General features: G+C 45.7%; 1 protein-coding gene across 1 annotated transcript; it reads left to right on the top strand.

Moving 5' to 3' along the window:
• Positions 1-1035: 1035 nt before the first annotated feature.
• LOC311327144 (myosin-IIIb-like) lies at positions 1036-22025 on the top strand (the record flags this gene model as incomplete). The annotated part of the gene is made up of 19 exons (XM_084460171.1): positions 1036-1137; positions 1993-2058; positions 2341-2471; positions 6691-6793; positions 12364-12466; positions 12585-12741; positions 13634-13736; positions 14254-14379; positions 16924-17032; positions 17739-17855; positions 17951-18051; positions 18520-18606; positions 19643-19708; positions 20095-20208; positions 20315-20426; positions 21134-21177; positions 21386-21448; positions 21602-21721; positions 22005-22025. The coding sequence occupies 19 exons, from the start codon at positions 1036-1038 to the stop codon at positions 22023-22025; spliced, it is 1845 nt and encodes a 614-aa protein (XP_084316297.1).
• Between the last annotated feature and the right edge of the window lie 5139 nt (positions 22026-27164).

Below are 27164 nucleotides of genomic sequence, written 5' to 3'. Positions count from 1 at the left end.
ACTACATTTGTAGCCAAATTCAAAAGCTATGAATGAATTAATGAATATTAACAAAATGTACAGTGTGTTACACTGTCGCCTCACAGCAAGAAGGTCCTGGGTTCGATGCCCTTTCTGTGTGTTCTCCCCGTGCTCACTTGGGTTCCCTCCACATACAGTAGAACCCCAATATGAAAAACATGCAGAAGAACAGATGCTCTTCAGTCCGGTCCCTGACCAGGACCTGGACTGAGCACTTGGTGCCACTGATGAGGCTGCCCACTGCTCCAGGCTGCCCCTGGAGGAGGACTGCTTGGATGGGTAAAATGCAGAGGACAAATTCCACTGACGACCACTGAAGGTGTGTGTGTGTGTGTGTGTGTGTGTGTGGCCACTCACGTGTGTTTGTGTGTCACGTGTGACTAATAAAGACCCTTGAGCTCCAGTATTAATTTAATTAATAATTAGCGCATGTAGTTCGTCAGTTTTACTCTTCGTCCACAAATAATCATACTGTACTACATTTGTTCTGTACACATCTCACACATAGATACTGTAGCTGTGAATGAATGAATGAATGAATATTATTAACAAAATGTTCAGTTGGCTATCGCACTCTGCTGTTTGAGAAAATTATGTGAATTAAATTCATGGACGCGGAGGGGAAAGGGTTAAAGCGCTCTTTAAGAAAGGGGAGGGGCAGATGAGCCTTCAGCTGCAGTTGTCCCCAGAGAGAGAGAGAGAGAGAGAGAGAGAGAGAGAGAGAGAGAGAGAGAGAGAGAGAGAGAGAGAGAGGAGAGAGAGAGAGAGAGAGAAGAGAGAGAGAGAGAGAGAGAGAAGAGAGAGAGAGAGAGAGAAGAGGGAGATAGAGGGAGACAGAGAGAGAGAGAGAGACCGTACTGCGTGTGCTGCGCTGCACCGATTCTTTCTACATCTGAACATTGTTGTTCTAGGGGGGAAAAGCTCACTCGGGAATCACGTCCGAGTCTCGTTTTTAATCAACTTTCGGGATTGTGTTAAGTGTGTTGTAGCCTACAGTTTTATTCACTTGAAGCAATGGAGGAGTCCCTCCACGATGACTTGGCAGACTTGTCAGACTTGGATGAAAAGAGTTTGTTGGAGTCCCTGAGTCAGCGTTTCAAACACGACCGCATCTACGTGAGTGAAAGTTCAACCCTCAGTATGTGCATGTCAATAAAGACAATTGAGATTTCAATTGATTTTTAGGACCGAGGGACATGCACTGAACTCACCGAATAAAGACAACAATTGCAAACAATTTCTTAACACGACAGTGGCCACATCACTGTCGTGTTGAGAAATTGTTTGCAATCTTTCTCTTTATTTGCTGAGTTCAATGCATGTCCCTCGGTCCTATTGGCACTTGTATAGGTCTTGATTGAGGTTGAGAAGGGAATTTGCCCGTCAGCATGTTCTCACCTGTCCTGTTTAAAACCTGTGGTTGCTCAGTCATTCATTGAATAGCCGACAGTAGGCTATAGCGTAGAAAGAAGGACAGACAAATTGCTGCACTTCCCACTGAGCAAAAACACGTCTAAAACACGTCTTTTAGATGTCTTTTTTGTCTTTTTCGGACGTGATCTGAACGTCTCCCTGACGTTGTGTGTTTGCTGGGTTTGCATCCCTACTGTATCTCGGCAGTAAATAAGTTGCTTTGTTCTAACACTGGTTTACTTAAACAATGCAAGCCAGATTTATGCTTGTTGTGCTTAGGATTGTTATACCTTGAACAAAAAAGTCCTACATAGACACAAGATAAAACATTTATTGTCAAGGTTCAGTTATGTCAGTTGAATAATAACTGAATTCTTTGCAAACAACGCCTGTCGTCAGGTTTGGCAAACAGGTTTTGATCAGCTGATGTTCTGCTGAGTTCCTCTCCTCCATAGGCCACCTCATGCCCTCGCATGTGACTGAGACTTCGGTGAAAACACCCATAAACAAGTCTAACATCACGCTTGCTTCTAAACCTTTTATACCCCTGTCTTCCAGACCTACATCGGGGACATCTTGGTGGCCATAAACCCGTTTAAATACCTGCCTCTCTATGAGAAAGAAGTAAGTAAGTTTTGTCTCAGATGGTCGGCTTTCTCCACCAGGCTGCTAGGATCAGTGACTCACTGTGACCTGTGACCTGTGACCTGGCCGTCTGGCACGTCTGCGGAGAACCACAAACGAGGCTGAGCAGCGCAGAACCTCCCTGGTTACACACACACACACACACACACACACACACACAGGTCCAAGAGAAGGCGAAAGAAAGGACGAGATGTTTTGAATCTTATCTACCACAAATAAAGCTTTGATTGATTGATTGATTATCTGTTTGTATCCGTCCAGGTGTCTGACCGGTACAAGTGTGGGGAGAAGAGCTCTCTGCCCCCTCACATATTCGCGGTGGCGGACCGCGCGTACCAGGCCATGCTGGGACGACTGGCCACAGGACCGCCCAACCAGTGCATCGTCATCAGGTGGGTCCCATCACACAACCGCATGGGTGTGACCCAGAATGTTCAACCTTGCGTAGTTATGACCAGACCAGGCCAGGCCAGACCAGACCAGGCCAGACCAGGCTAGATCAGACCAGACCAGACAAGACCAGGCCTATACCATCAGTTATGACCAGACCAGACCAGGCCAGACCAGACCAGACCAGACCAGACCAGACCAGACCAGACCAGGCCAGGCCAGGCCAGACCAGACCAGGCCAGGCCAGGCCAGACCAGACCAGACCAGACCAGACCAGACCAGACCAGACCAGACCAGGCCAGGCCAGACCAGACCAGACCAGACCAGACCAGACCAGACCAGACCAGGCCAGACCAGACCAGACCAGACCAGACCAGGCCAGGCCAGACCAGGCCAGACCAGACCAGACCAGACCAGACCAGACCAGACCAGACCAGACCAGGCCAGGCCAGACCAGACCAGACCCAGACCAGACCAGGCCAGGCCAGACCAGACCAGGCCAGACCAGACCAGGCCAGACCAGACCAGACCAGACCAGACCAGACCAGACCCAGACCAGACCAGACCAGACCAGACCAGGCCAGACCAGGCCAGGCCAGTCCTGTACCATCAGTAATGACCAGACCAGGCCAGTCCTGTGTCATCTGTTATTTCACACCAGTTCTGGGCCTCAATCCCGCCTTTCCTTCACCATGAACCTCTCGTCATAATATTCATAATGTTTAACAAAGATTTCCGGTGCTTGTGCCAACTAGACAACCGTGTCTGATTTGTGTTCCTCCTTGGCAGTGAAGTGGCAGCATGTTCAGTATCAAGTCATGTTCAATATCAAGTGTGTTTTTTTGGCCTGAATGGACTCAAATTTGACAGACACACAGTCTGACACACAGTAAAAAGTTTCTCTTAAAGCACAATCAATTATTCCTCCAATCTCGGCGAGACATATGCTAAGGCTACTTCCTGTACTAACCCTAAAGACGTCGCTCGTTGATTGGTCGTCTCGGCAGTGTAGCAGCTGAGCTAGCTAGTGTGTGTTGTGCGTCCGCGGCGCCGCAGGCGGAGGTGTGTGTCGCGTCTGCGGCGTGACCCCTGGGTAGTGAACAGGCGCCTGTGTGCGTAGCTGTCGAGGAAACACTGTTTTCCTTGCGTGCCCTTTAGTGACCGGCTGCCGTGTGTGCGGTGTGAGACGGGCTGCCGTGTCGCTGCACACCGACGTCTCGTTTACCCGCTCTCTTCACCTCCTTCCTCTCTTTCTCTCTGGCTTACTCTCTTTTATTCCGTCTCTTTGAACCTCCTGTTCCCTCTCCCCCTGTCTCTCTCTTGATCTCTGTCTCTCTTTCTCTCTCTCCAAATCCCTCCATCCAAATGTTATTTATACTGTAGCTCGCTTTCTTTTCCATGCTGGTGTGGGGTCCTGGGTTTCCGTAGTACAGAGTGGAAAAAAGCTCTCCCGGAAATTATATTTCAGCAATTTTGGGGCACTGTAATTACTATTCCACTGTTGGGTTGGAACTTGGTCGGGGTTGCATGTGACTCCTGCATCTGGTCCGAAGCACCGAGGTTTTCCACTACCGTAGGAGGATTTCTCCCCAAGGACTTGGGTTGACTCTGAAACTCTAACCTCACCTAATCTCACCTCAATGTGTTTAGCAGAAGTGAGAGGTTTGGTTGTAGCTTGCTGTCAGGAGGTGAAGGATATTCTTAATCTCCTATCCTGCTCTTGGGTTTTAGAAACACTTTTGCAGATTTTTTGCCTTTCCTCTGTTTTGAAAGATATCAACCCAAAATGTTCCTCTCCTGGCTTCTGTGTTGCTGTATAAATAACTTATGATTTGTCAGTTTTATTTTTTAAGTGCTCCAGATGTTCGCCTGCAGCGTTCTGAACTGAAGGCTGAAATGCAGCAACGACAAAAAATCAATATTGACCCATATTGTACAATTACGAATGTCCTCTTTATCTTCAATATTGTTTTCTTTTAGAGGCTTGGAAAGCTACTGTATGCATTGTGGTTTCTGGAGAAAAAAAACAGGCACTTTGGATGCAAATTACCGTTCGACAAGATGAGGGACAGTTCTGAAATCAGTCAAACTGATTCATCAGGCTACTCCTTTTCTTTGTGTACTGTACCGTATGTGCAGTTGTCTTTGTGTACTGTACCGTATGTGCAGCTGTCTTTGTGTACTGTACCTATGTGCTCTTTGGTGATGTGGTTTCTTAGAATTGGGAAGAGAAGGGTTGAGTAAGAATAGACTACTCTTATCATGGTTGGTATGGTACTGTGTGTGCTTGTGTGTGCTTGTGTGTGCTTGTGTGTGCTTGTGTGTAAGAGTGGATGTGTCCTTTTCTTCCATCCATGCCTCTTGCTTGCCTGTACATGTAGTATTGTACTATAGTCTTGCTTGTATAGTATTGTAGTATAGTACTGTAGTATAGTCTTGCTTGTATAGTATTGTAATATAGTCTTGCGTGTATAGTCTTGCTTGTATAGTATTGTAGTTTAGTCGTATAGTATTGTAATATAGTCGTATAGTCTTGCTTGTATAGTATTGTAGTATAGTATTGAAGTATTGTTGTATAGTCTTGTAGTATTGTAGGATAGTCTTGCTTGTATAGTATTGTAGTATAGTATCGTAGTATTGTTGTATAGTCTTGTAGTGTAGTATTGTAGGATAGTCTTGCTTGTATAGTATTGTAGTATAGTATTGTTGTATAGTCTTGTAGTGTAGTATTGTTGTATAGTCTTGTAGTGTAGTATTGTAGGATAGTCTTGCTTGTATAGTATTGTAGTATAGTATTGTAGTATAGTATTGTTGTATAGTCTTGTAGTATAGTATTGGTCCCTATAGTTGTTGGTCTTTCCGCCTCAGTGTCCATTGAATAGGGCCTGTTGCCCCAGGTTACGGCCATGTCACTGAGGAATGAACCAGATGGGGGGGGGTGGGGGGGGGCTGAACGAGGGCGATAGTTGCCCCTGGCGATGAGCAAAGAATGTGATTGACAACCTATAGAATGACAGGGAGAGAAAACCAAACAGGTCCTTTTGCGTAGATGTATGTCAGTGTTATAGCAGCACATAAATAACCATCTATATTTAACATGGGTCTGGGACAGACAAAGCCTTTTTAATTATTTTGGTCTTTAACTAGCTTCATTCAGACCTTTAAAGATGCTGTGGACCCTAGATTCTGTTGAAGCGGATAAGAAACGCCAGCAGGAAGCCTTATCTGCCTTCTCAGGATTTTGAAATACAAGTGTTGTGGTTTTTGGATTTAAACCTGCAGGTGATGCTAGATTTGGCGTGACGTTGTCATGCTGAAAGACGAATGTTTTAATGGAGGAAGAACCCTAAATGGGAAATGAGAATCAACGAAAGACTAAACATCTCACAGTCCTGTACTGTATCAGTGTCACTTGCAATCAGAGCTTATCAGAAGTGCCCTGTGCCATGGTCAGCTTTCTTCCCTAGGAAGTGCAATAGTAGCCTATGTTAACAGTGCTCGTGCAAACCAATCAGGGCAGCAACACGTGCACATTTGCAAGCCTCATGCAAAATCTTTTTTTAAGATTCCAATGTTATCAGTTTGCTAGGGAGGCATGTCCTCGCTCTGGCAATTTGTTTGCCAAATATCCCTCTGATTCTGGGTCAGTAGCAATCTGAACTTGTTTGTATACAAACACGTCCTGGTCTGGCTAGCCTAGGACTGGGTGGGTATAGTCGTTTTTATTTTATTTTATTACTCTTTAACACAGTGGAAACAAATGTTAGTCTTCCACTTTTAGGCACTACATTGTATAACTATATAACTTACCCAAGCTAATGTAAAAATGTTGTGTGTGTGTGTGTGTGTGTTTTTGTATAACTATATAACTAACCTGATGTAGGAATATCCTGTGTCTGTGTGTTTGTGTACAATATAACTAGCCTGAGCTAATGCCGGAGTGTCCTGTGTGTGTGTGTGTGTGTGTGTGTGTGTGTGTGTGTGTGTGTGTGTGTGTGTGTTTGTGTATAACTATATAACTAGCCTGAGCTGATGCCGGAGTGTCTGGTGTGTGTGTGTGTGTGTGTTTGTGTATAACTATATAACTAGCCTGAGCTAATGCCGGAGTGTGTGTGTGTGTGTGTGTGTGTGTGTGTGTGTGTGTGTGTGTGTGTGTATAACTATATAACTAGCTTGAGCTAATGCTGGAGTGTGTGTGTGTGTGTGTGTGTGTGTTTGCAGTGGAGAGAGTGGAGCCGGGAAGACAGAGAGCACAAAGCTGCTGCTCAGACAGATCATGGATCTGTGCAGAGCTAACTCCCAACTGGAGCAACAGATACTGCAGGTAAGGCTAACTGCACTAATGCTAACTTATACTGCAGACCTACCTGTGCTAATGCTAACTCATGAATGCTGCAGGCCTACCTGCGCTAATGCTAACTCATGAATGCTGCAGGCCTACCTGTGCTAATGCTAACTCATGAATGCTGCAGGCCTACCTGTGCTAATGCTAACTTACACTGCAGGCCTACCTGTGCTAATGCTAACTCATGAATGCTGCAGGCCTACCTGCACTAATGCTAACTTACACTGCAGGCCTACCTGTGCTAATGCTAACTCATGAATGCTGCAGGCCTACCTGTGCTAATGCTAACTCATGAATGCTGCAGGCCTACCTGTGCTAATGCTAACTTACACTGCAGGCCTACCTGTGCTAATGCTAACTCATGAATGCTGCAGGCCTACCTGTGCTAATGCTAACTCATGAATGCTGCAGGCCTACCTGTGCTAATGCTAACTCATGAATGCTGCAGGCCTACCTGCACTAATGCTAACTTACACTGCAGGCCTACCTGTGCTAATGCTAACTCATGAATGCTGCAGGCCTACCTGTGCTAATGCTAACTCATGAATGCTGCAGGCCTACCTGTGCTTATGTTATCTTGTACTGTAAATGCTGCAGGCCTACCTGCGCTAATGTTAACTTGTACTGTAAGTTAGGCCTACAGTACCTGCACGAATGCTGATTAGCTGATTATTAGCAAGCACTATAACGACGTGTAGTACATGTAAGACTGCACTATGACCAAACAACAGGTAAGGCGTTGGCACTGCTATTCGTTTACTGTTCTAATACTCAGTAAGCAAGAGATACTAAAGGTGTTGATGGCCTACTTATACTTAAGCATATCTAACAAGCAGATACTGAAGATAATACATAATGTACACTGCTGCCTGTAGCAACTGACACTGCAGTTGAGGGTGTGGCCTCGGTTTCTTCCTAATCCCGTACTCCTACTAAAACAAACAATTTGATTGGAAGAGCGATACTAGTCTACATTCCTATACTGAAACTTCAACAGTCAAATCAAGGGAGGAAACGGGTCTCAGCCCAAACTGTAGCTACCAGTATCTAGCTGTCAGCCTCTGAGGTAAAATAAGATGAAATCCACCACAGAGGCGGACATTACAAAAGCATTATACATATAGGAGTCCCGGGCACGCCTTGATGACATCATCCCCTTGATATCCACACATGCTGTTGTCACAGAAGGATTGGGGAAGGTGACATTGTCATTCCAATGTTCCAGGGCTAACCTGGTGTGACTCACTCGGTGGGAAACGGGTGGTTTCGTTGTACTTTGTTCCTTTCAAGTCACACGGTGATGCCTAGTCTGACGTGGCTTTTATGTCAAGAGTAACAATGAAATGTCACAGACGCTAGAAAAAGGTTCAGCTCGGCGAAAAATATGATATGATTGCGCGTGCATGCGCCTACATGTTTTTGGGAGCGTTGTTCTCAAGTTTGTTGACCTAACAGGTCCCCGTTCGCCATGCTACACCAACCGACAGAGCACACCCTGCTCTACGCTCCACACTGGGGAGAAGATTTAACGACCCCAAACCTCCGGTCATTACACGTCTACTCAGAGGGTCTACAGAGCTACGACTCAGCACTTTCACATTCCCTCAAGGCAAACTGTACGGTGCTGTGTAACTGACAGTCCAACGACAGTACCACACACACACACACACACACACACACACACACACACACACACACACACACACACACACACACTCCTCAGAAACGTGTTTTTCTGGTTGAATTGCTCGTTGTTTGCACTTTTGAGGGTTCAACCTCGCCCAGCTAGTCCAGGAATGCAACACATGAGACTGTCTACATTAAAAACCTTGACTTCATCACTGACACGATGCTGCCAAAATGATTCTTGGGTAGAAAAAGTGATTTAAAAAGTACAGTCAATGAGGTTTCCAGTCAAATTAATACACACTGAGCAGTATACTGTAGCATTCTGAACTTATTCAGTCAGATATTTTCTAGGGAACGGTTTGTGTAGTTTTAATAAGGATATCCGACATTACTCAGAAGGAAATTTGATATCCCAGAGACAAGACGGGATCCCAAGATGGAACCGTTAATTTGTTTTGTCTGGGCTGTTAGCCTCCTCGGAGGAATCCTTGAGCTATGAAAACAAACTCCAAGTTTCCATGGATTGAGTCTTGTAATATTTTCCTGTTCTCTCATATCTTAGTGGGATTTTTTTCTCTTCATCTCCGAGACGATGCTCAGTTGACGGTTGAATGTTTGAACAGCTTGTTAGAGAACGACAGCAAGAGAAAGGTGCTTCATCGTGTCTCGTGTCAGTTACACTATGCTGTGTGTTGACAATAGAACATACAAAATAATGGTGTTTTTCACAGATATGACATGGTGTTCAAAATAATAACAGGATAACCTTAATTGGCTAGCAGGTTGGTAGTTCAATCCATCAGTTGGGGATACGATGAAAATGCTTAATATATAACATGGAAGAATGTTCTTTCCTTCGCAACATCTTTGGGCCTAGCTCCCTTATAGGGGAGTAAAGGGAAATCACATATTAGGCTTGTTTTCTGAAATTGGACACTTGTTCATAGTTCTCTCTCTTGACAGTTGTTCTTCCTACACTTCCTGTGCTTGCTTACGTTCTAAACTCCTGTATAAAACATCACTAACCCCCCCGAGAGAGACTCAAGTTCCCACCATTTTGTAAAACGCTACCATGATATTCTAACGCCAACTATTCTCTCTTCACATCTCATCATCACCCACTCTGTCCTCTCTCGTCGACCGTGGACTTTACGGATGACTGCGGTGTCCGTTTTCTCATGGATCTCTCGCGTGGGGAGGTCTGTCTCCCGGCAGGAGAGGGGAGGGGGGGGAGGACAAGGCCCCCCCCTCCTAAAACCTGAAGGAAGTGTGGGAAATTCCTTTCAAGTCTTCCGGGGAATTGCATCACTCCGACCGTGGGAGTGACTGGGAGTTGGCTATGAGCTGAACCAGGGTCAGGGAAAGGGCTGTTTGAGAACTCGTGTGTGTGTGTGTGTGTGTGTGTGTGTGTGTGTGTGTGTGTGTGTGTGTGTGTGTGTGTGTGTAAGCGACTTCATGTCATGTGTACTGTACATATGGATGTGTTTAGTAGTACCATAGACAGAGGGCCCATTCTCCCATGAGGCTCTGGCTCAGTACACAGCCATACAGTACTAACCCTAATATCATGGACTGCTGCTTATTAAAGATAAACTCTCTTACCGCATGAACTCTAATCAGTGTCCTGAGTAAATACATAACAGACCCTCACATGGGCAGAGCCGTGTACGGTTACCTCAATCAATCAATCAATCAATCAATCAATCAAAGCTTTATTTGTATTGCGCATTTCATACCCAGAGGCAACACAATGCGCTTTACAGAGAACAAGGGAGGTGGGCATACGACCCACTCTCTACATATTCCAGAGCCTCAGTACGAGGTCACTGTCAGAGGGTGGTCAGCTGTGTCTGCATACACCCCCCGTCCAGATGGTAGCATCCGTCCTTGTATAGTAGTGGATGTCTGCGTAAGGAGTGTAATTATGGGGTGGTTGCACAGCAACTGGGAATAGCCAGGCTGGTCGTGAAGAATGCAGTGGTTGTTCCAAAGGGAAGTGATCTTCTGTAGTGAGGGATCTGAAGAAGCGTTTAAATAGATGTACGGTACAAAAACATTTCACGTGTGGTTTTGACACGGTGTGTGAACTCCTGGTGTTCAAGGTTGCTCCTTGCGGTATGCCAGACAATCCGATCGCCAAGGACAGAAATGCATATGGAGAGCAAATGTGAGTGTACAACTAGCGTGTGTGTGTGTGTGTGTGTGTGTGTGTGTGTGTGCGCGCCAGGACAATTAGAGAGGGTCAAAGAGAGTTCCAGCAGTCAAAACAAAATATATTTTCCACTGAAGAGTTTTACGTCCACCATTTCCTCCATGTCCTCTGGCGTTCTTCTGGTCTGAGCCCAGGGGCGGACTGGAAGTTTCCCGGTGGCCTGGCGCGTCAACTGGGCTGGCCCGCGGTGAACGGCCTGCCCCCCCCGTCAACAAATCGCGCAGGCCAGCGGTGAATGGCCTGCCCCCCCCCCCCACCGTCAACAAAACGAAACTGAAGGTGTTCCATTGCGTCGGCTCGGCTCGTGGCCTGACTGGGGCTACATTTCCCAGCATGTAATATTCACCCAGTCCGGCCCTGTCAAGCCGAGCCTAGGAAACAGCGTTTGGGTCAGCCTGGCCCATACAGACCAGCTCGGAGGAAGCCAGTGGGGAACACCTTCCTCACCAGAAGTTCACTATTTAAGCCGACATGTCATCCCAGCCTAAGTGGGCCTTGGTTAGGTCAACGATTCACAGAGGGCTTTAGACCTCAAAAAACAAGTCAACCTTGCAATTCAGAGAATTATAGAGAAGTGAGAAGTTTAGTCAAGAGCTTTGTGATGTTGAAAGACGAAGAGGAAATCCTGTGTTAGCGGCTTCACTGAGGGCGTGAAAGGATTTCCTGCAGACCAAGGACATGTTTACTGTCATAAACTTTACTATTTTGTTTAACTGTCACACTCAATAAAGGCAGTTCTGTGTGCGTCACTCAAGACGTTATGTGGCTTCGGAAGCGTGAACATATTTTTGCTCTTGTGCCTTAGCGAAGATAATGCTGTTTCTCTCTAGTTAAGAGATTCTAGTATCGCCCTGAGCATACTGGCATGGCTGTAACCCCCCAAAAGTGTGGTGATGATGTCGTAGCTCATTCGCATGTCATTAGTGTGGTGCTGATGTCATAGCTCATTCGCATGTCATTAGTGTGGTGCTGATGTCATAGCTCATTTGCATGTCATTAGTGTGGTGATGATGTTTCGGCTCATTAGCATGCACATCACACTTATTTTTCTTACCCACCAAATGATTAGATGGATGGATGGATTGATGGAAAATGTATAAAAAAAGTATTTTGAGTGAACTGATGTTGAGTGAAACACCTTTTTAAAGTTCCCTTCATTGTTTTCACCTCAAAAAGTGTTTAATTTCCTCATTATTATTCGAATGACCTTTGACTGATATTAATTTCCTACCTTGGAAACCGAAGCTCATGACCGTGCCGATGGTGGTATTATATGATGGTTTGGTTTCCGCGTATCAACGTCCGAACCTTCGAGGCTCTCCTGGCGAGGTGATGAATGGAAGGCTTCCCCTTGCGCGGTCATGGATTCTGTATTGTGCGGCGTTGGGGGAGGAGACAGTGTTATCATTGTTATCGTGGTGGATCTGAGGAAGCTGGCCTGACTCGGCTCGCGTGCCGCCCATCTAGGCTTTCCTCTCAGGGTGGCGTTGGCGTGTGATGGGGGGGGGGGAAGGTCACGGGTTTATTTACCCTCTGGTTCAAGATACCTGTGCTCTCAGGACATGTAGACAGTGCTCTCAGGGTCTGTAGACTGTGCTATCAGGGTCTGTAGACCGTGCCAGATGTGTGTCCTATTCCAGTCAGTGCTGGTATTGACATGGCCTGTCCTAGGATGTGTGTTGATGTTTTGTTCTGGATCGTTCCCAAGGTCAACCCTCTCCTGGAGGCCTTTGGCAACGCCCAGACCGTCATGAACGACAACAGCAGTCGCTTCGGGAAGTACATCCAGCTGCGCTTCCACAACTCTTCAGGTAGGTAGGTGTGTGTGTGCATGCGTGGCCATGAGTGTGTGTGTGTGTGGGGGGGGGGTAAGAGTATTTGTATGCGTGTTGAATTTAATTTGAGTGTGTTTGTGTGTGACCTGCATAGTAAAAGGAGCCAAGATCAACGAGTATCTCCTGGAGAAATCCCGGGTTGTCCACCAGGACGAAGGAGAGAAGAACTTCCACATCTTCTATTGCATGCTAGCAGGCATCTCCCCGGACGACAAGGAGATGTACGGTCTCCTGGACCCCGCGCAGTACAGGTACGTCACCCTGTGATTTCATCACCCCGCGACATTACCTCAACAAGTTTCATGGAAGTTACAGCACTTGGCCTTACATTTATTTTTTTTCTTTTACTAAAACACTTTTAGTTCTCAGACCCAACGTCCTGTGTTTCGGTCCAAAGTCCACATTGTGTGTCATCATTAATAGCTGTGATATCATCGCCATGTGACCTGGTTTCAGCCTATTACTGGTCTCCGCGGGGAAGATAACGACTTGATCTCTTCCTGTAAAAACACCTCTCCTTCCCTTATCTGTGCGTTGGCCCGTGTGGTACTTTAAACTTGAGTCAGGGTTTCTAGAACGATAGACACACCTTATCTCGGTTTCACGCCAGTTTGACCACGTCACTTCCTGGCCAGACATTTGCTTTGGAGTTGGGAATATATTCATGTAGTTCTAACGTTCCTGATGCCGATTCATAGAGAAATGTTTGAGCCTGTTCGGAAAACGATCTCGCCAATCAAGGAAGGAATGTCAAGGAAAATCCCAATAAATTATCAATATAAAATATAACAAGCTTTTATGTGACTGACAAAAACTATCTTAAGTCTTCACGGATATTTATTTTTGACAAAATATTCCAGCAGATTATTTCAAGGTTAGAGGGTCTGTTTGCCCCCCCCCTGATCTGGGACCCGGGGACAACTGCCCCCTTTGCCCCCCCCTGTCAGCGGCCCTGCTGATGAGACCTTTTCAGATTTTTTTCTAATTGCTCATCTAGAACCTTCCCTTTTCCAAACAGTTGCCAACAGACATTTCCCAGGTCCAGCACCATGGCTCCCGGACTCTCGCTCTTACCTGTTCCTCATTCACGAAGCGATTCTGTGTCGTAACATCTGAAAACACGTTAATATCTGTGCCCCCCAGGTATCTGAACGGTCGCTATGGCTCCGAGGAGACGGTGCGAAGGTGGAGTGAGAAGTACAGTGAGGTGTGCAACGCCATGGACATGGTGGGCTTCGAGGAACAGGTAAGACCTCACCAACTCAACCATCTCCCTGCTGTCTCACTGAACCAAAGACCCTGTTTCACCTCAAGAATATGAAATACAATAAAATGTATGCCAAGCACATCCACCACGCTGGTGCAGGACAAAATGACATCTGATAAAGTAGGGTTGAGGTCCGCACACAGCTACTCCACAGGGCTATTTATTAGGTAAAAGGTGACAACGTTTCGACCCGTGTGGGTCTTCGTCAGGTCTGGTGACAACGTTTCGACCCGTGTGGGACCTGACGAAGACCCACACGGGTCGAAACGTTGTCACCTTTTACCTAATAAATAGCCCTGTGGAGTAGCTGTGTGCGTACCTCAACCCTACTTCACCTCAAGAATATGCCATGAGGTATCGACAGTGAATATATTGCTACTTTTTATAGCTTATTCTATTGATAGTTAGATTGAGCAAACGGTGTGGTTGGTTGGTATATTTAATCAAGTGACCGATTGATGTGTGATTGGGGTTCTGTATGGTGTCATCTATCCAGGAGAAGGTGGATATGATGACCATCCTGGCTGGCATCCTGTCCCTGGGAAACATCATGTTCGAACCCACAGACACCGACGCTCTGAAGGTCACGGACGGCTCCGTGGGCTGGCTCAAGGCTACCGCAGTGAGTCCCTCTCTCCACGTCCTCCACCTCTCTCTCTGGTCCCATATGGGTTGGGTGGTTAGTTTGGTAGGTTGGTTGGTTAGTTTGTTTGTTTGGTTTGGTTGGTTGCTTTGTTGGTTTGTTGGTTGGTTCGTTTGGTTATTTGGTGGGTTGGTTGGTTGGTTGGTTTGGTTTGTTAGGTTGGTTGGTTGGTTGGTTTGGTTTGGTTTGGTTTGTTGGTTTGTTGGTTTGTTGGTTTGTTGGTTTGTTGGTTGGTTCGTTTGGTTATTTGGTGGGTTGGTGGGTTGGTTGGTTGGTTGGTTGGTTTGGTTTGTTAGGTTGGTTGGTTGGTTGGTTTGGTTTGGTTTGGTTGGTTGGTTGGTTGGTGGTTAGTTAGTTAGTTAGTTAGTTAGTTAGTTAGTTAGTTAGTTAGTTAGTCAGTCTGACTGACTGACTGACTGACTGACTGACTGTCAGTCAGTTAGTCAGTTAGTCGGTTGGTTTGGTTATTTGGTGGGTTTGGTTTGTTGGTTGGTTGGTTACTGCTGCGAGTCATTATTCTCCAGTCGAGATTCTCTTTATGTGCATGACGCAACCCGATTTCGAAATCAGTTAGATTTTAAAAATCATGTAGTGTGAGTTCTACATTACTCTCAGCTTCCTCATTCCTGTTTACCAAAGGAAAACCAGACACTCCTTTTTTTATTGCGACATTCAGTCCATTTAGTACTGTAGTTCCGCATGCTTTAATAGCCTAGCTAGATTTTATTGGTTTTTATTGGCCGACAATAATACATTGTGACATCACACATCACACTTTACAACCAAACACTCTGATGTCCGATTGGTTGCAAAGTGTTCCTTTGTGTACTTTCTCAAAAGTGCTAGTTTTGTCAACGTTTTGATCTGAACCATTGTATATGATCATAAGTAGCCTTAAAACAGGGCTAAACATGCATTTTCCCTTTACTACTCCTTTAACAAAGTGTAACTTATTTATTTATTATTTAGTTTCGTTGAGGCTGGGTATAGTTCTTACTGGACAGCGAGAAGGAGCTAGCGTTAAGGGACATAAACACTGTTCTTATCAGTCCTGACACACTGGCACACACCAGTTATGTAAACATGGTGAATGTTGACCCAATCACTACAGTCCTCCCTTCATACATTGACCCCTGACCTGTGTGTGTGTGTGTGTGTGTGTGTGTGTGTATGTTTTTTGCATTGATGTGTACACACACGCTTGTGTCGAACTTCCTTCTGTGTACATACAGTACCTGTTGTAGGTACGTCTGCCATTGTATCTTGCACTGGAGAACGCACGCACATGTATTTGAACAGGTGCCTTTGTTTGTGTGCGATGGAGCATTACGTGCTGGCTTCAACCCCTCTGGACAACCAACCCCTCTACAACTACCCCCCTCCACAACCACCCCCTCCACAACCACCCCCTCTACAACCACCCCCTCTACAACCACCCCTCTACAACCAACCCCTCTACAACTACCCCCCTCCACAACCACCCCCTCCACAACCACCCCCTCTACAACCACCCCCTCTACAACCACCCCCTCTACAACCACCCCCTCTACAACCAACCCCTCTACAACCACCCCCTCTACAACCACCCCCTCTACAACTACCCCCTCTACAACTACCCCCTCTACAACCAACCCCTCTACAACCAACCCCTCTACAACCAACCCCTCTACAACCAACCCCTCTACAACCACCCCCTCTACAACCACCCCCTCTACAACCAACCCCTCTACAACCACCCCCTCTACAACCACCCCCTCTACAACCAACCCCTCTACAACCAACCCCCTCCACAACTAACCCGTCCACACCCACCCCCCTCTACAACTACTGATGAATCACTGCCCTCCTCCTCCCCCACAGTCCAGCCCCCTGCTGGGGAGGGGGGCAGCTGGGGAGGGGGGCAGCTGGGGAGGGGGGCAGCTGGGGAGGGGGGCAGCTGGGCAGCGGTCACATCTGGTAGAAGCTGATAAGATTCCCCATTAAAGGTCATAGGGGCTATATTTGGAGTTTAATGGAGGGGCACCGTACACCAGAGCTCTTCAGATATATTAGGAGTTTAATGGAGGGGCACCGTACACCAGGGCTCTTCAGCTGTATTTGGAGTTTAATGGAGGGGCACCGTACACCAGAGCTCTTCAGATATATTTGGAGTTTAATGGAGGGACAATGTACTTTTTATTGTGGCCAGATTTTTTCCTCTCATTAAATCTGGCCTGGATACGTTTTGAATAATGGGAAAACTACAAAAATCTTAATAATCAACTAATTTAGGAGACACTACAATTGAATAGGATTTTTTTTCCTTTAAAGATATCCTCATGATCTTTTACCAGTTTAATCTTCACATCAAGAGAAATATTTTTTGTATTGCACTTTCTCAAAAATAAAAGTTTAGGTATGCAAATTAGGCATGTGACGTGTGTGTGTGTGTGTGTGTGTGTGTGTGTGTAAATGTGTGTGTGTATATATGTGTGTCTGTGTGTGTGTGTGTGTGTGTGTGTGTGTGTGTGTGTGTGTGTGTAGGGTCAGTTTGGGGTGCTGGAGGAGGAGCTTCTGAGGAGTCTGACCTGTACTCTGTCAGTGACGCGCGGGGAGGCCATCCGAAGACTCCACAACCAGCAGCAAGCTGAAGGTGAGAACAGACACACACACATATACACACACACACACACACACGCACACACTTACTGGACCTTTAAAAAAAACCATGACTGGCCCGGGAAAAACCCAGGCAGGTTCTGCCGGAGTTCTGGTTCAGACCGTGCTTCCAGACAGATGACACACCTGCACCACGGCGTCCTCTGCCTGTCTGCCTGTGACCGGCGCCCCGAGGGGAACGGCCTCCTCTTTCACGGGGGGTTGGAGAGCAACACACTTCTTTTGTCAGACACACGGCTGGGGAATAATGTCAGAACCTGTTTTGCGCCCACATCACTGCATCGCCGTATCATAGATGACTAATCCCAGGGGAACGGGGATGAAACCAGGACATGAACAGAAATGTGGAGGACCTGGGTTCAGATGACCCCAGAGAGTGATCTGGTGTTTGATTTGAATAGTCCTCCCTAGTAGGAAGAGTGACATTTGAAGCCGCGGCCATGGTCTGTGAGCTGGCTCTCTTGTTGTCCATGGGTAGGTTTGGTCCAGAGCTGTTTAAAAAGTGTGTGTGTGTGTGTGTGTCCTTGTGCATGTTTGTGTAAATGTGTATCTAAAAGTGACGTACAAAGATATGCCGATGTTGTGTGTGTACAGAATGTTGTTTGTGTGTGTACAGGTGTACAGGTGAGGTTTGTGTGTGCACAGATGATGTTTGTGTGTTGTTGTTTATGTGTGTACAGATGCCCGGGACTCCATCGCCAAAGTGGCCTACGGGAGGGTGTTTGGCTGGATTGTCAGTAAAATCAACGAGCTTCTGGCTCCCAACGTTGACTTCGACGTTGAGCTGAACGAAATAGGTACTTTAATATGAAAAAAAAAATCACAACTTTATATACGTTCCTTCCTCAGAGCTGTGTGTGACACTGACTGCTCTAAACCTGCTATTTTCCAGGTATCCTTGATATTTTCGGGTTTGAGAACTTCGCCGTGAACCGTTTTGAGCAGCTGTGCATCAACCTGGCCAACGAGCAGCTGCAGTACTTCTTCAACCATGTAAGTGATGACTGCCGCGCCGCAAAGAGGTCGCCCTGGCAACAGCGGCGTCGCTAAGAGTTCGCCCTGTCATTCCGGCTCCCTTAGAAGTCTGGAGTGTCTTTTCAAGTTCCTCAAAATGACAGCCTTCACGTTTTAAGACCCAAACAATAAAAAAAACAAAAAAAACAGCCAACTTAACTATTTCTGTAGTGACAAATGTTGTCTAAGAACAGGACATTTTTATAGTTGAAAAATGGTGATTTAAGAATTTTAAATCACGCAGGTGATTTAAGAATTTTTGTTGAAAAATATTATCTGTAGTCTGTATGAATGTTTTTCAGTGTCTGCAACAGAGTGTCTAAAGGAGTCATTTAGTGAGTGAGACTGTAATAAACGGCACACATGGTGTGTGTGTGTGTGTGTGTGTGTGTGTGTGTGTGTGTGTGTGTGTGTGTGTGTGTGTGTGTGTGTGTGTGTCGTCTTCAGCACATCTTCCTGATGGAACAGAATGAGTATGAAGAAGAGGGGATTGAGTGGGAGACCATCAGCTTCAAGGACAACAAGCCCATACTGGTAAATAGACCTTGACCTTTAACCCTAACCCTAACCCCCAGACCCGTTCTATTACAACAAGCCTATACTGGTAAATAGACCTTGACCTTTAACCCTAACCCTAACCCTAACCCCCAGACTCGTTCTATTACAACAAGCCCATACTGGTTACAACAAGAGATAATACCTCCAATACCAGGAGGTCAGAGTTCATCTCTGTGCTGTAGTCTGTACCCTGTCTGTAGAGAGGAGGTCAGAGTTCATCTCTGTGCTGTAGTCTGTACCCTGTCTGTAGAGAGGAGGTCAGAGTTCATCTCTGTGCTGTAGTCTGTACCCTGTCTGTAGAGAGGAGGTCAGAGTTCATCTCTGTGCTGTAGTCTGTACCCTGTCTGTAGAGAGGAGGTCAGAGTTCATCTCTGTGCTGTAGTCTGTGACACCCCCTGTCTGTAGAAGATGCTTATTTCATTTGACAAAGACTGTCGTTTCTCCCCATAGATGAAGGCATGAAAACAGCTGCTCTGTAATACGTTATGGGACAATATGAACACATAAGAGATGGTCTACATCTAGGATGTACTATAGATTGTACTTAAAGACTGGCTTATATCTTTACATTGTACATATTTACATGTGGTTTCAATATGCTATAATGTGACTATTAGACATGTAGCTTGGGAAGATAATCTTGCTTTGATGTTGAGTTCAAAGTCATAAAGTGAAAATATAAGTTGTATATATGTAGGTCTGATGTTAGAAGTGAGTTCAGTAATGAACATGTTATACTGAAGCTCAGTATGTAGCCACATTCTGTCATAAAGCCAACAGAGCCCTATAAAAACGTTTTACAGTTTTGGGGTCTTAGTCCATAAAATGTTTCTATGTTATTGTGGAAAGTTTAGATGGAAAAAACGTTTCCTCCTTGCGTTGTGGAAAGTTTTGGGTGAAACTAGTAAATTCATGTACTGGAGTTAGATGTAGGGGTTCATCTTTTCCCAGGCCTACCTAGAGGCTGTAGTCTGTGACCTCTGAACCTGAAACGTGTGTTTGTCGTCTGCAGGACCTGTTCCTCACCAAACCCATCGGCCTCCTCTCCTTCCTGGACGAGCAGAGCGCCTTTCCTCAGGTAACTCGGAGGACGGTGGTTTTGTGAGAAGAAGTGCTGCCTCGGATGAAGAAACTCATGGTTGAAGAGTCGCGACACTCTCTCTGGACAAAGCTTTAGTCTGGCAGAGGTCACGGCAAAATACCTACCTCCGACCTGTGTGCATTCGAGCTATATACCATTATATCACAGTTACCTAGTTATATCTATATACCATTATATCACAGTTACCTAGTTATATCTAGTGCATTCGAGCAACTGGGGGCTGAGAAACATATCCGAATTTGCGACGAGGAAGTGCGAGTTCACGCGGTGTTTTATTTAATTATTCCTAGTAGCAAGTCGTAATTTCCCACCTCCCAGTTATAAACGAACGAACTTTTCCCTCATTTTGTTTTCCTTGTCAGGCCTCAGACAGAGACTTTGTGGACAAACTGAACAACAAGTTGAAAAGCAGCCCTCACTACGAGGTGGTGCGCAGTCACAACCCGCTCTTCACTGTGCTGCACTACGCCGGGAAGGTGAGAGTCGTAGTTGTAGTTCTATGTTCTACAGTGTTCTATATTGTTGTGCGTGTTGTGGTTCTATGTTCTACAGTGTTCTGTGTGTGTGCGGTGCTCTCCCCAGGTCCAGTACACTGGCGGAGGGTTCCTGGAGAAGAACAGAGATACCATCCCTGCCAGTATCAGAGGTCTCTTCATCAACAGCGTTACGCCTCTCCTCAGCGTGCTGTTCGCAGGTGAGCCAGCAGGGGGCGCCAGAGGATGTCACAGTCCATGTAGCTAACACTTTAGAAGCTAAACGCTTATGAGCTAAACGCTTTGGGAGCTAGAAACTTCTAGTATCTAAAGACAGATAATTCCTGTGTTGTGTTTAGCGTGTGTCATTTTGTATATGTTCAGTTCAGTCTGACATTTCATTAAGTCTGTGTCAGAGGCGTCTTTGATGGAGAGGTTTTCGGAATATTTTCAGATATTTACTGTATCTGTGTTAAAACCGTCACTTATTATCTGTGAATTTGTATTTGAATTATCTGAGCCCCAAGTGAAATTCAGACAGCAGTCAGTTTCAGCGCTCTTCTCTGTTGAAACAATAGCCATGTTTCCATCCACACGTCTTATGCGAATTAAGTTATATCGAATTAAAAATGCCTTATGGTAACGTAACGGAAAGTAAAATTCGATTAAAAATCATGAAAATCGACAAAAAGTTTGTACTGTCGATCTCATCGGATTTTCTCTTGTTCGATAAAAGTCTTTTGCGATAGATGCTTTATCCGATTTAAAGCTCTAGACGTAAACGCACGTTCACCGGCTTTATTCGCATTCCTATTTTTAGCGACCCTCACACAATTCGATTGACAAGTGGATGGAAACATGGCTAGTGATCCCCGTCTGTCTGGCGTGGGCTAGTCTTTCATATCCATGTGATTCATGTGTTTTTCAGCCACAATCTCCAGGACGGGCACCTTGATGCCTCGCAAAGCCAAGGTGGGTCCTCATGAAATATTCACCAGGCTGACTCTGGCGTAACTTCACACAGGGAAGCATAATCTGATACGGACTGTAGATGAACTGACTCTGTAAAATATTAGGGGTCATACTTTACTGGTGTTGAGTTAAGAGTCATCGTAAGACACAGCGAACGTCCATGTTTTAAAGGATATTGACGGTATTTTTGTGGTATTTTTGACTCTAGCTCATGCAGAAAGACGATAACTTCAACTCGACCAGGAAGCACTCTGTCGGCGCCCAGTTCAAGGTAAGAACCGAAGTTGACCTCACTTATTTTCATATCTCCCTTCTTGGCTTATAGTTACAGTATATACAGTACAATTTTCCACCACATACATTTTTTTCCTACTATATTTGAGAGTGAATGAGGTCTAACGGCAGCGTAATCCTGCGTGTCCAGCATTCCCTGGCCGTGCTGATGGAGAAGATGTTTGCTGCCAGTCCTCACTTCGTACGCTGCATCAAACCCAACAGCACCAAGCAGCCGGACCAGCTGGACAGCGCGATGGTCATGGACCAGGTGAGGAGTCAAGCCTCATTATAACACTACAGTACTCTCTAGAATACTAATACTACCACTATACTACAGTACAGTACACAATACTCTCTCTACAAGACTTCTACTGTATTACAAAACTGTAAACTAGCGATGAAGATGATGAGGGCAGAGCTTCATAATGTACTTCAGACTGCAGTAACCAAGCCCACATTGTTTTTATATTTCCCTTAAGTCTGAGTAACTAGAGTCTGTCTTTGAACAGACCGTCTCTGTGCTCTCGTGACTGGAGTCTGTCTTTGAACAGACTGTCCTTGTGCTCTCGTGACGCGTTGTCAATAGACGCTCTCCCTCTTTTCACACTCTCATTCATTCACCTCTTTTTCGCCCATTATCTTGGACTCCATACGATGTACATGCGTCCAAAATCCCTGTGGATGGTACAAAACAACATTCCTACAAAGAGAATTTCAGCAACGTATGGATTTAAATGGTAAATGGTAAATGGACTGCACTTATATAGCGCTTTTCCACCTTAGCGGCACTCAAAGCGCTTTACAATGGCCTCTCATTCACCCATTCACACACACATTCACACACCAATGGCGGTAGCTGCCATGCAAGGTGCTAACCTGCTCATTGGGAGCAATTTGGGGTTAGGTGTCTTGCTCAAGGACACTTCGACATGTGGACAGTCGGAGCTGGGATTCGAACCGCTGACCCTTCGATCACTGAACGACCCGCTCTACCAACTGAGCTACAGCCGCCCCATTTAGTGTCAGACCAAGGCTAGGCAGGAGTGTGTGGTGCTTGCTCACAGTCCAGTGTGTTCCGTATGGATGGCTGGTTAGGTCACGTGGTTACAGGGAGACTGGCTTTCTGCTGATGTGAACAGGATTGGGCCTCAGGGCATCGGTCTCTCAGACAGGACATTGTCTACTGAACAATAATGTCCGGTCTGGTGATCTCTCTTCTATAAGCTATGGTTTGTTTGTCTAGGATGGGGTGGATATAACAGTACAGCTGTTTTACTCAAATTATTATTACTATTTAATACATGGTAATCTATGATTACTATACATCTTTACAGTGTGTGTGTAGACTGTGGCTGTGTGTGATCTCACAAAGTGTGTATTGTCTGTCTGTCACAGTGTAGAGTGAGACAACAGCCCAGCTATGATCAGTTAAACAGGTCTACTTTGCCCTGTGCTACATCGCCACCTACTGTTCAGAGGTTCACTTCATGAAAATCAGATCCAAACATGACCTGCGATCTCTGTGTAATGTTGATAGTGTAACAATGAACCACTTGCTCCTGTATAAGGTTGCTATTGTAGGTAGATACCCCCGTGTCTGCTGTGGATGTCGTAGCATGTCCGTAGAATGTTCTCTCTCCTATGATGCTTTTTAACCTCTCTTACTCTGAAATGTAATTTAATGTCATGTATTGCTTTATAAATGTTCTTAGCCGGTAGACAAACATACTCCTGGAGCTTGCTCGATCGCCTTGTTGAGAGGGGTCAGGGAAGAATTTTTACAGCTCACTTATCTGGCCCCCGGGTGATTACTGTTTTTTTGCTTCCCTCTGGAATATGTAGAGAGTGGGTCGTATGCCTTCCTCCCTTGTTCTCTGTAAAGCGCATTGTGTTGCCTCTGTGTATGAAATGCGCTACACAAATAAAGATTTGATTGATTGATTGATTGATATTGTAACCGTTAATCTAACATGTTACAGCTGAGATATAACGGCCTGATGGAGACCATCAGGATACGAAGAGATGGATTCTCCTGGAGGCCATCCTTCACTGAATTCGCACAGAGGTGTGTGTGTGTGTGTCTGTGTGTGTGTGTGTGTGTGTGTGTGTGTGTGTGTGTGTGTGTGTGTGTGTGTGTGTGTGCGTACTTGTGAGTTTATAACACTAGATGTATCACATTGTACAAACCCCTTGAATACATTTCAATGAGCTAAGATCTGACACTTATCGTTTTTGTATTTATGTGTTTTACTATCACTGGTTACGCTTAGATGCTTGTTTAGAAAGAGATGATTGATTTCTGTTGACTACTGTAGTCAACTACTGATAGCTGTTGACTACAGCTAAATGACTGTAATGTAACATTGTCATGCAGTTTTGTTAGTATATCTAACTGTCTGTCTCTTCTTCAGATACAACATACTGTTGTTGAAACCAGGGCTACCACTTACTAAGGAAAGGTAATTAAAGACATAATTTGTACTGTATTTTGTGCAAACGTGATGTTGTGGAAATGTGACAATAATATATCTGTGAAACGGTGCCCCTTGTGGAATAAAGGAGCATAGCTATTTGAGTAGAAGTGTAACAGAGTTAAATTGGTTAAAGAAACATGGCCCCCATCTTCTTCATGGTTTTGGTTGACCTGTGTGTATCCTGCTGCTCATATCCTGAGTGGATGGTCTCTCAAAGTCTTCAGAAAATGTTTCTCTTCTCGTCTTCTTCTTCTTAGCTGCATGTCCATTCTGAATACTACTGAGCTCCACGGATGGAAGTGTGGGTAAGAAATACACACACACACACACACACACACACACACACACAAACACATAAACACACACAACACACTACTGTATCTGTACAGGAAACACTGTGACATCATTGACCTTTCTTCTTGCTGTGAATTAGCCAAGCAGAAGTGATAAGGTCATATTCTCTCAACGCCAGACTTTGGAGATCTCTGCCTCCGAACGTCTTCCAGCTCAGACTAATGCTTACTGAGAGTCATTCAGAGTCATTCATTCTCAATGCATTGTACTCATCAAGCATTCAATAGTGTATGATAGTGTAAAATAGAGTTTTGCATCATTTAGGTTTTGAGATCTTTCAGCACTGTCTCCGCTCTCTCTCAATTTTCACATTTCTTTTCTTTTTGTCTTTCATTCTCTGCCTTTCCACTCATTATATCTTGTCGTGTTGTTTAGAAATAAAATGATGTTCTCGTAATGATTTTTAAAATGTCCTCCTCCTCCGTCTTTCCTCCGGCAGGTCCTCTCGTCTGTTTTTTAAGTACTGGCACCAGGAGGAACTCGCCCGTCTGCTGGACCGACTGGGAAGGGCAGCGCTGGTCATTCAGAAGAGTAAGATCATCCATCATAACAGACACAGCAGAACCTGTTTTATTAAGTACAATGTCCATGAAAGAGACTCGGTAGAGTCAGAAACACAAACTTATACAAACCCACAACAGGAAGGAGTAAAGAGTCAAAGTTGGAGTTGTGTTTATGCCAGTAACTTTTGAACTGTATGTCCTGCTTCAAGTTGCTGACGCGCTTTCTGGCTACCGAGGAATGCAGCTCTCGCAGACTCGTTTGCGTTTTGCGCTCGACATTTTACCACTTTAGAGTAACAAAGAAATGAAACGTGACAGTAGACTACAGCCTACAAGCAACATGTAGGTCTACATACAGTTCTGTTTTTATTCACAGTAGGATACAGTGTATATACAGTACATGTTTATTATGACAGATTTAAATGCAAGTACAGTACTGTAATGAAAATCCCACCAGTAACCAGATAGCAGGCTCAAAAAATAATAATTTGATTTGATCTTAGGGATCATTGTGGATAGTGTTGCATCATGGGCCTGATGTGCCAGTAGCCTTCCTGCCTTGTCCTCCATTTCAAAGAAACGCTGTTTAGCCAAAAATAACGGCTTTTGCTTGTGGACAATAAATTTAATTTGGTTACTAGCTTTTCAACAAAGTCCTGAGGGTACAAACACCTTCTGAGGGTTTCCATTGAGGAAGGCACTGACATAAATCCTGTTAGAGCATGATTATACAGCACATATAATAGAACATCTATGAAGGTGAAAAATAGCAACATGATACTACTCTGGCATCTAGTCATTTTGCAGATTTATTGAAACATGAGCTTCCTTTGAAATGTCGGCGCCATTAGACCGATCTGCGCTGTGGGGAGAAAAACAAGTGCTTCTGTCCTCGTACACTTGAAGTGCTTCTGTCTTCGTATACTTGAAGTGCTTCTGTCTTCGTATACTTGAAGTGCTTCTGTCCTCGTACACTTGAAGTGCTTCTGTCCTCGTACACTTGAAGTGCTTCTGTCCTCGTACACTTGAAGTGTTTCTGTCCTCATAGGCTTGACGTTCTGGATCTATGGAAGATCCTGGAGGGTTGAAATGTCCAAATTCTGGGCTCTAATCACCTCAGAAGCACCTCAAGAGACTGTTGTCTCTATATCTGTGTAACTAACATGAATGCTGCTGTGTTTTCAGACTAGGCTACTGCTCTGCGAAGCTAACATGACCGCTGCTGTGTTTTCAGACTAGGCTACTGCTCTGCGAAGCTAACATGACTGCCGCTGTGTTTTCAGACTAGGCTACTGCTCTGTGAAGCTAACATGACTGCCGCTGTGTTTTCAGGCTAGGCTACTGCTCTGCGAAGCTAACATGACCGCCGCTGTGTTTGCAGACTACCGCTCTCTGCGCTGCAGGAGGAGGTACCTCGCTCTGCGGGCGGAGGTGCACAGACAGAGACGGGCCCAGAGGGAGAGGGAGGAGAGGGAGGAGGAGGAGAGGAGGACCAGAGAGCTGCTGGAGAAGGAGGAGACGAGGAGGCGTCTGGACATGGAGCGGGAAAACAAGAGTGAGGAGAAAGGATGTTTCTTGTGTTCTTTCTACACTTGGTTCAATCTCTCTCATACTTGCTTTCTTTCTCAGTTTTACTTTTTCACGCTCAAAAAGAGAACTCCTTATCCCTTTCACACTTACTTCGCTCTGTCGACTGGTTCCATGAGAAACCCGTCTAATACCGTCTGAAATGTGCGAGAGCCTGCTTGCCTGTGCTGTCGTTCTGTGGTGTTTTGGGCCCAACTCTGTGTCTGTCCCTGTCTCCCAGGACCAGCCTCTCCCCCTGTGCCCCTGCCCCGGAGGAAGAAGCCCCAGCCCCGGCCCCGCTCCATCCTCACCGGGCTGAGGGGCCCCAAGGCTGCCCACCTGGCCCCCGTACCGCGGCCGCGCAGTAAATGGTTTGAGGTGAGCTGAAGCAGCGGAAAGTTCTGGACCGTCAGAGGAAGGCACAGGTTTTACCAACTACATCACCTCAGAAAGCAAATCTGTGGGTCACACATCTTTTATACTGTAATAACAATAAAATAATAGATTAGATTTATATATAGTGCCTCGCAGTCCGAGCCGGGGTCACCCTCGGGGTCACCTCTTCACTCTTGATGTCCACCTTAACTCCCGTAGTCTTCATGATCTACCTCACTCTGTATGACATCCACCTTACCAGTTCACCTCATGAATCCTTCCTCCTCTCTCTCTCTCTCTCTCTCTCTCTCTCTCTGTCGTCCTCGTCATCCCTCTCTCTCAGGCCACCCCGTTTGACAACGACCTGGAGGAGTTCCACAGTCACCTGGTGGGGCTGGTGGGGGCCGGGGGGGGGGAGGAGAGGGCCAGGGAGAGGAGC

The sequence above is a fragment of the Borostomias antarcticus genome, assembly GCF_949987555.1.
Source record: "Borostomias antarcticus genome assembly, chromosome: 30".
NCBI classification, from domain to species: Eukaryota; Metazoa; Chordata; class Actinopteri; order Stomiiformes; family Stomiidae; genus Borostomias; species Borostomias antarcticus.
Note: the sequence above shows the minus strand (reverse complement) of the source record. Positions and strands in the feature narration are given on the sequence as shown.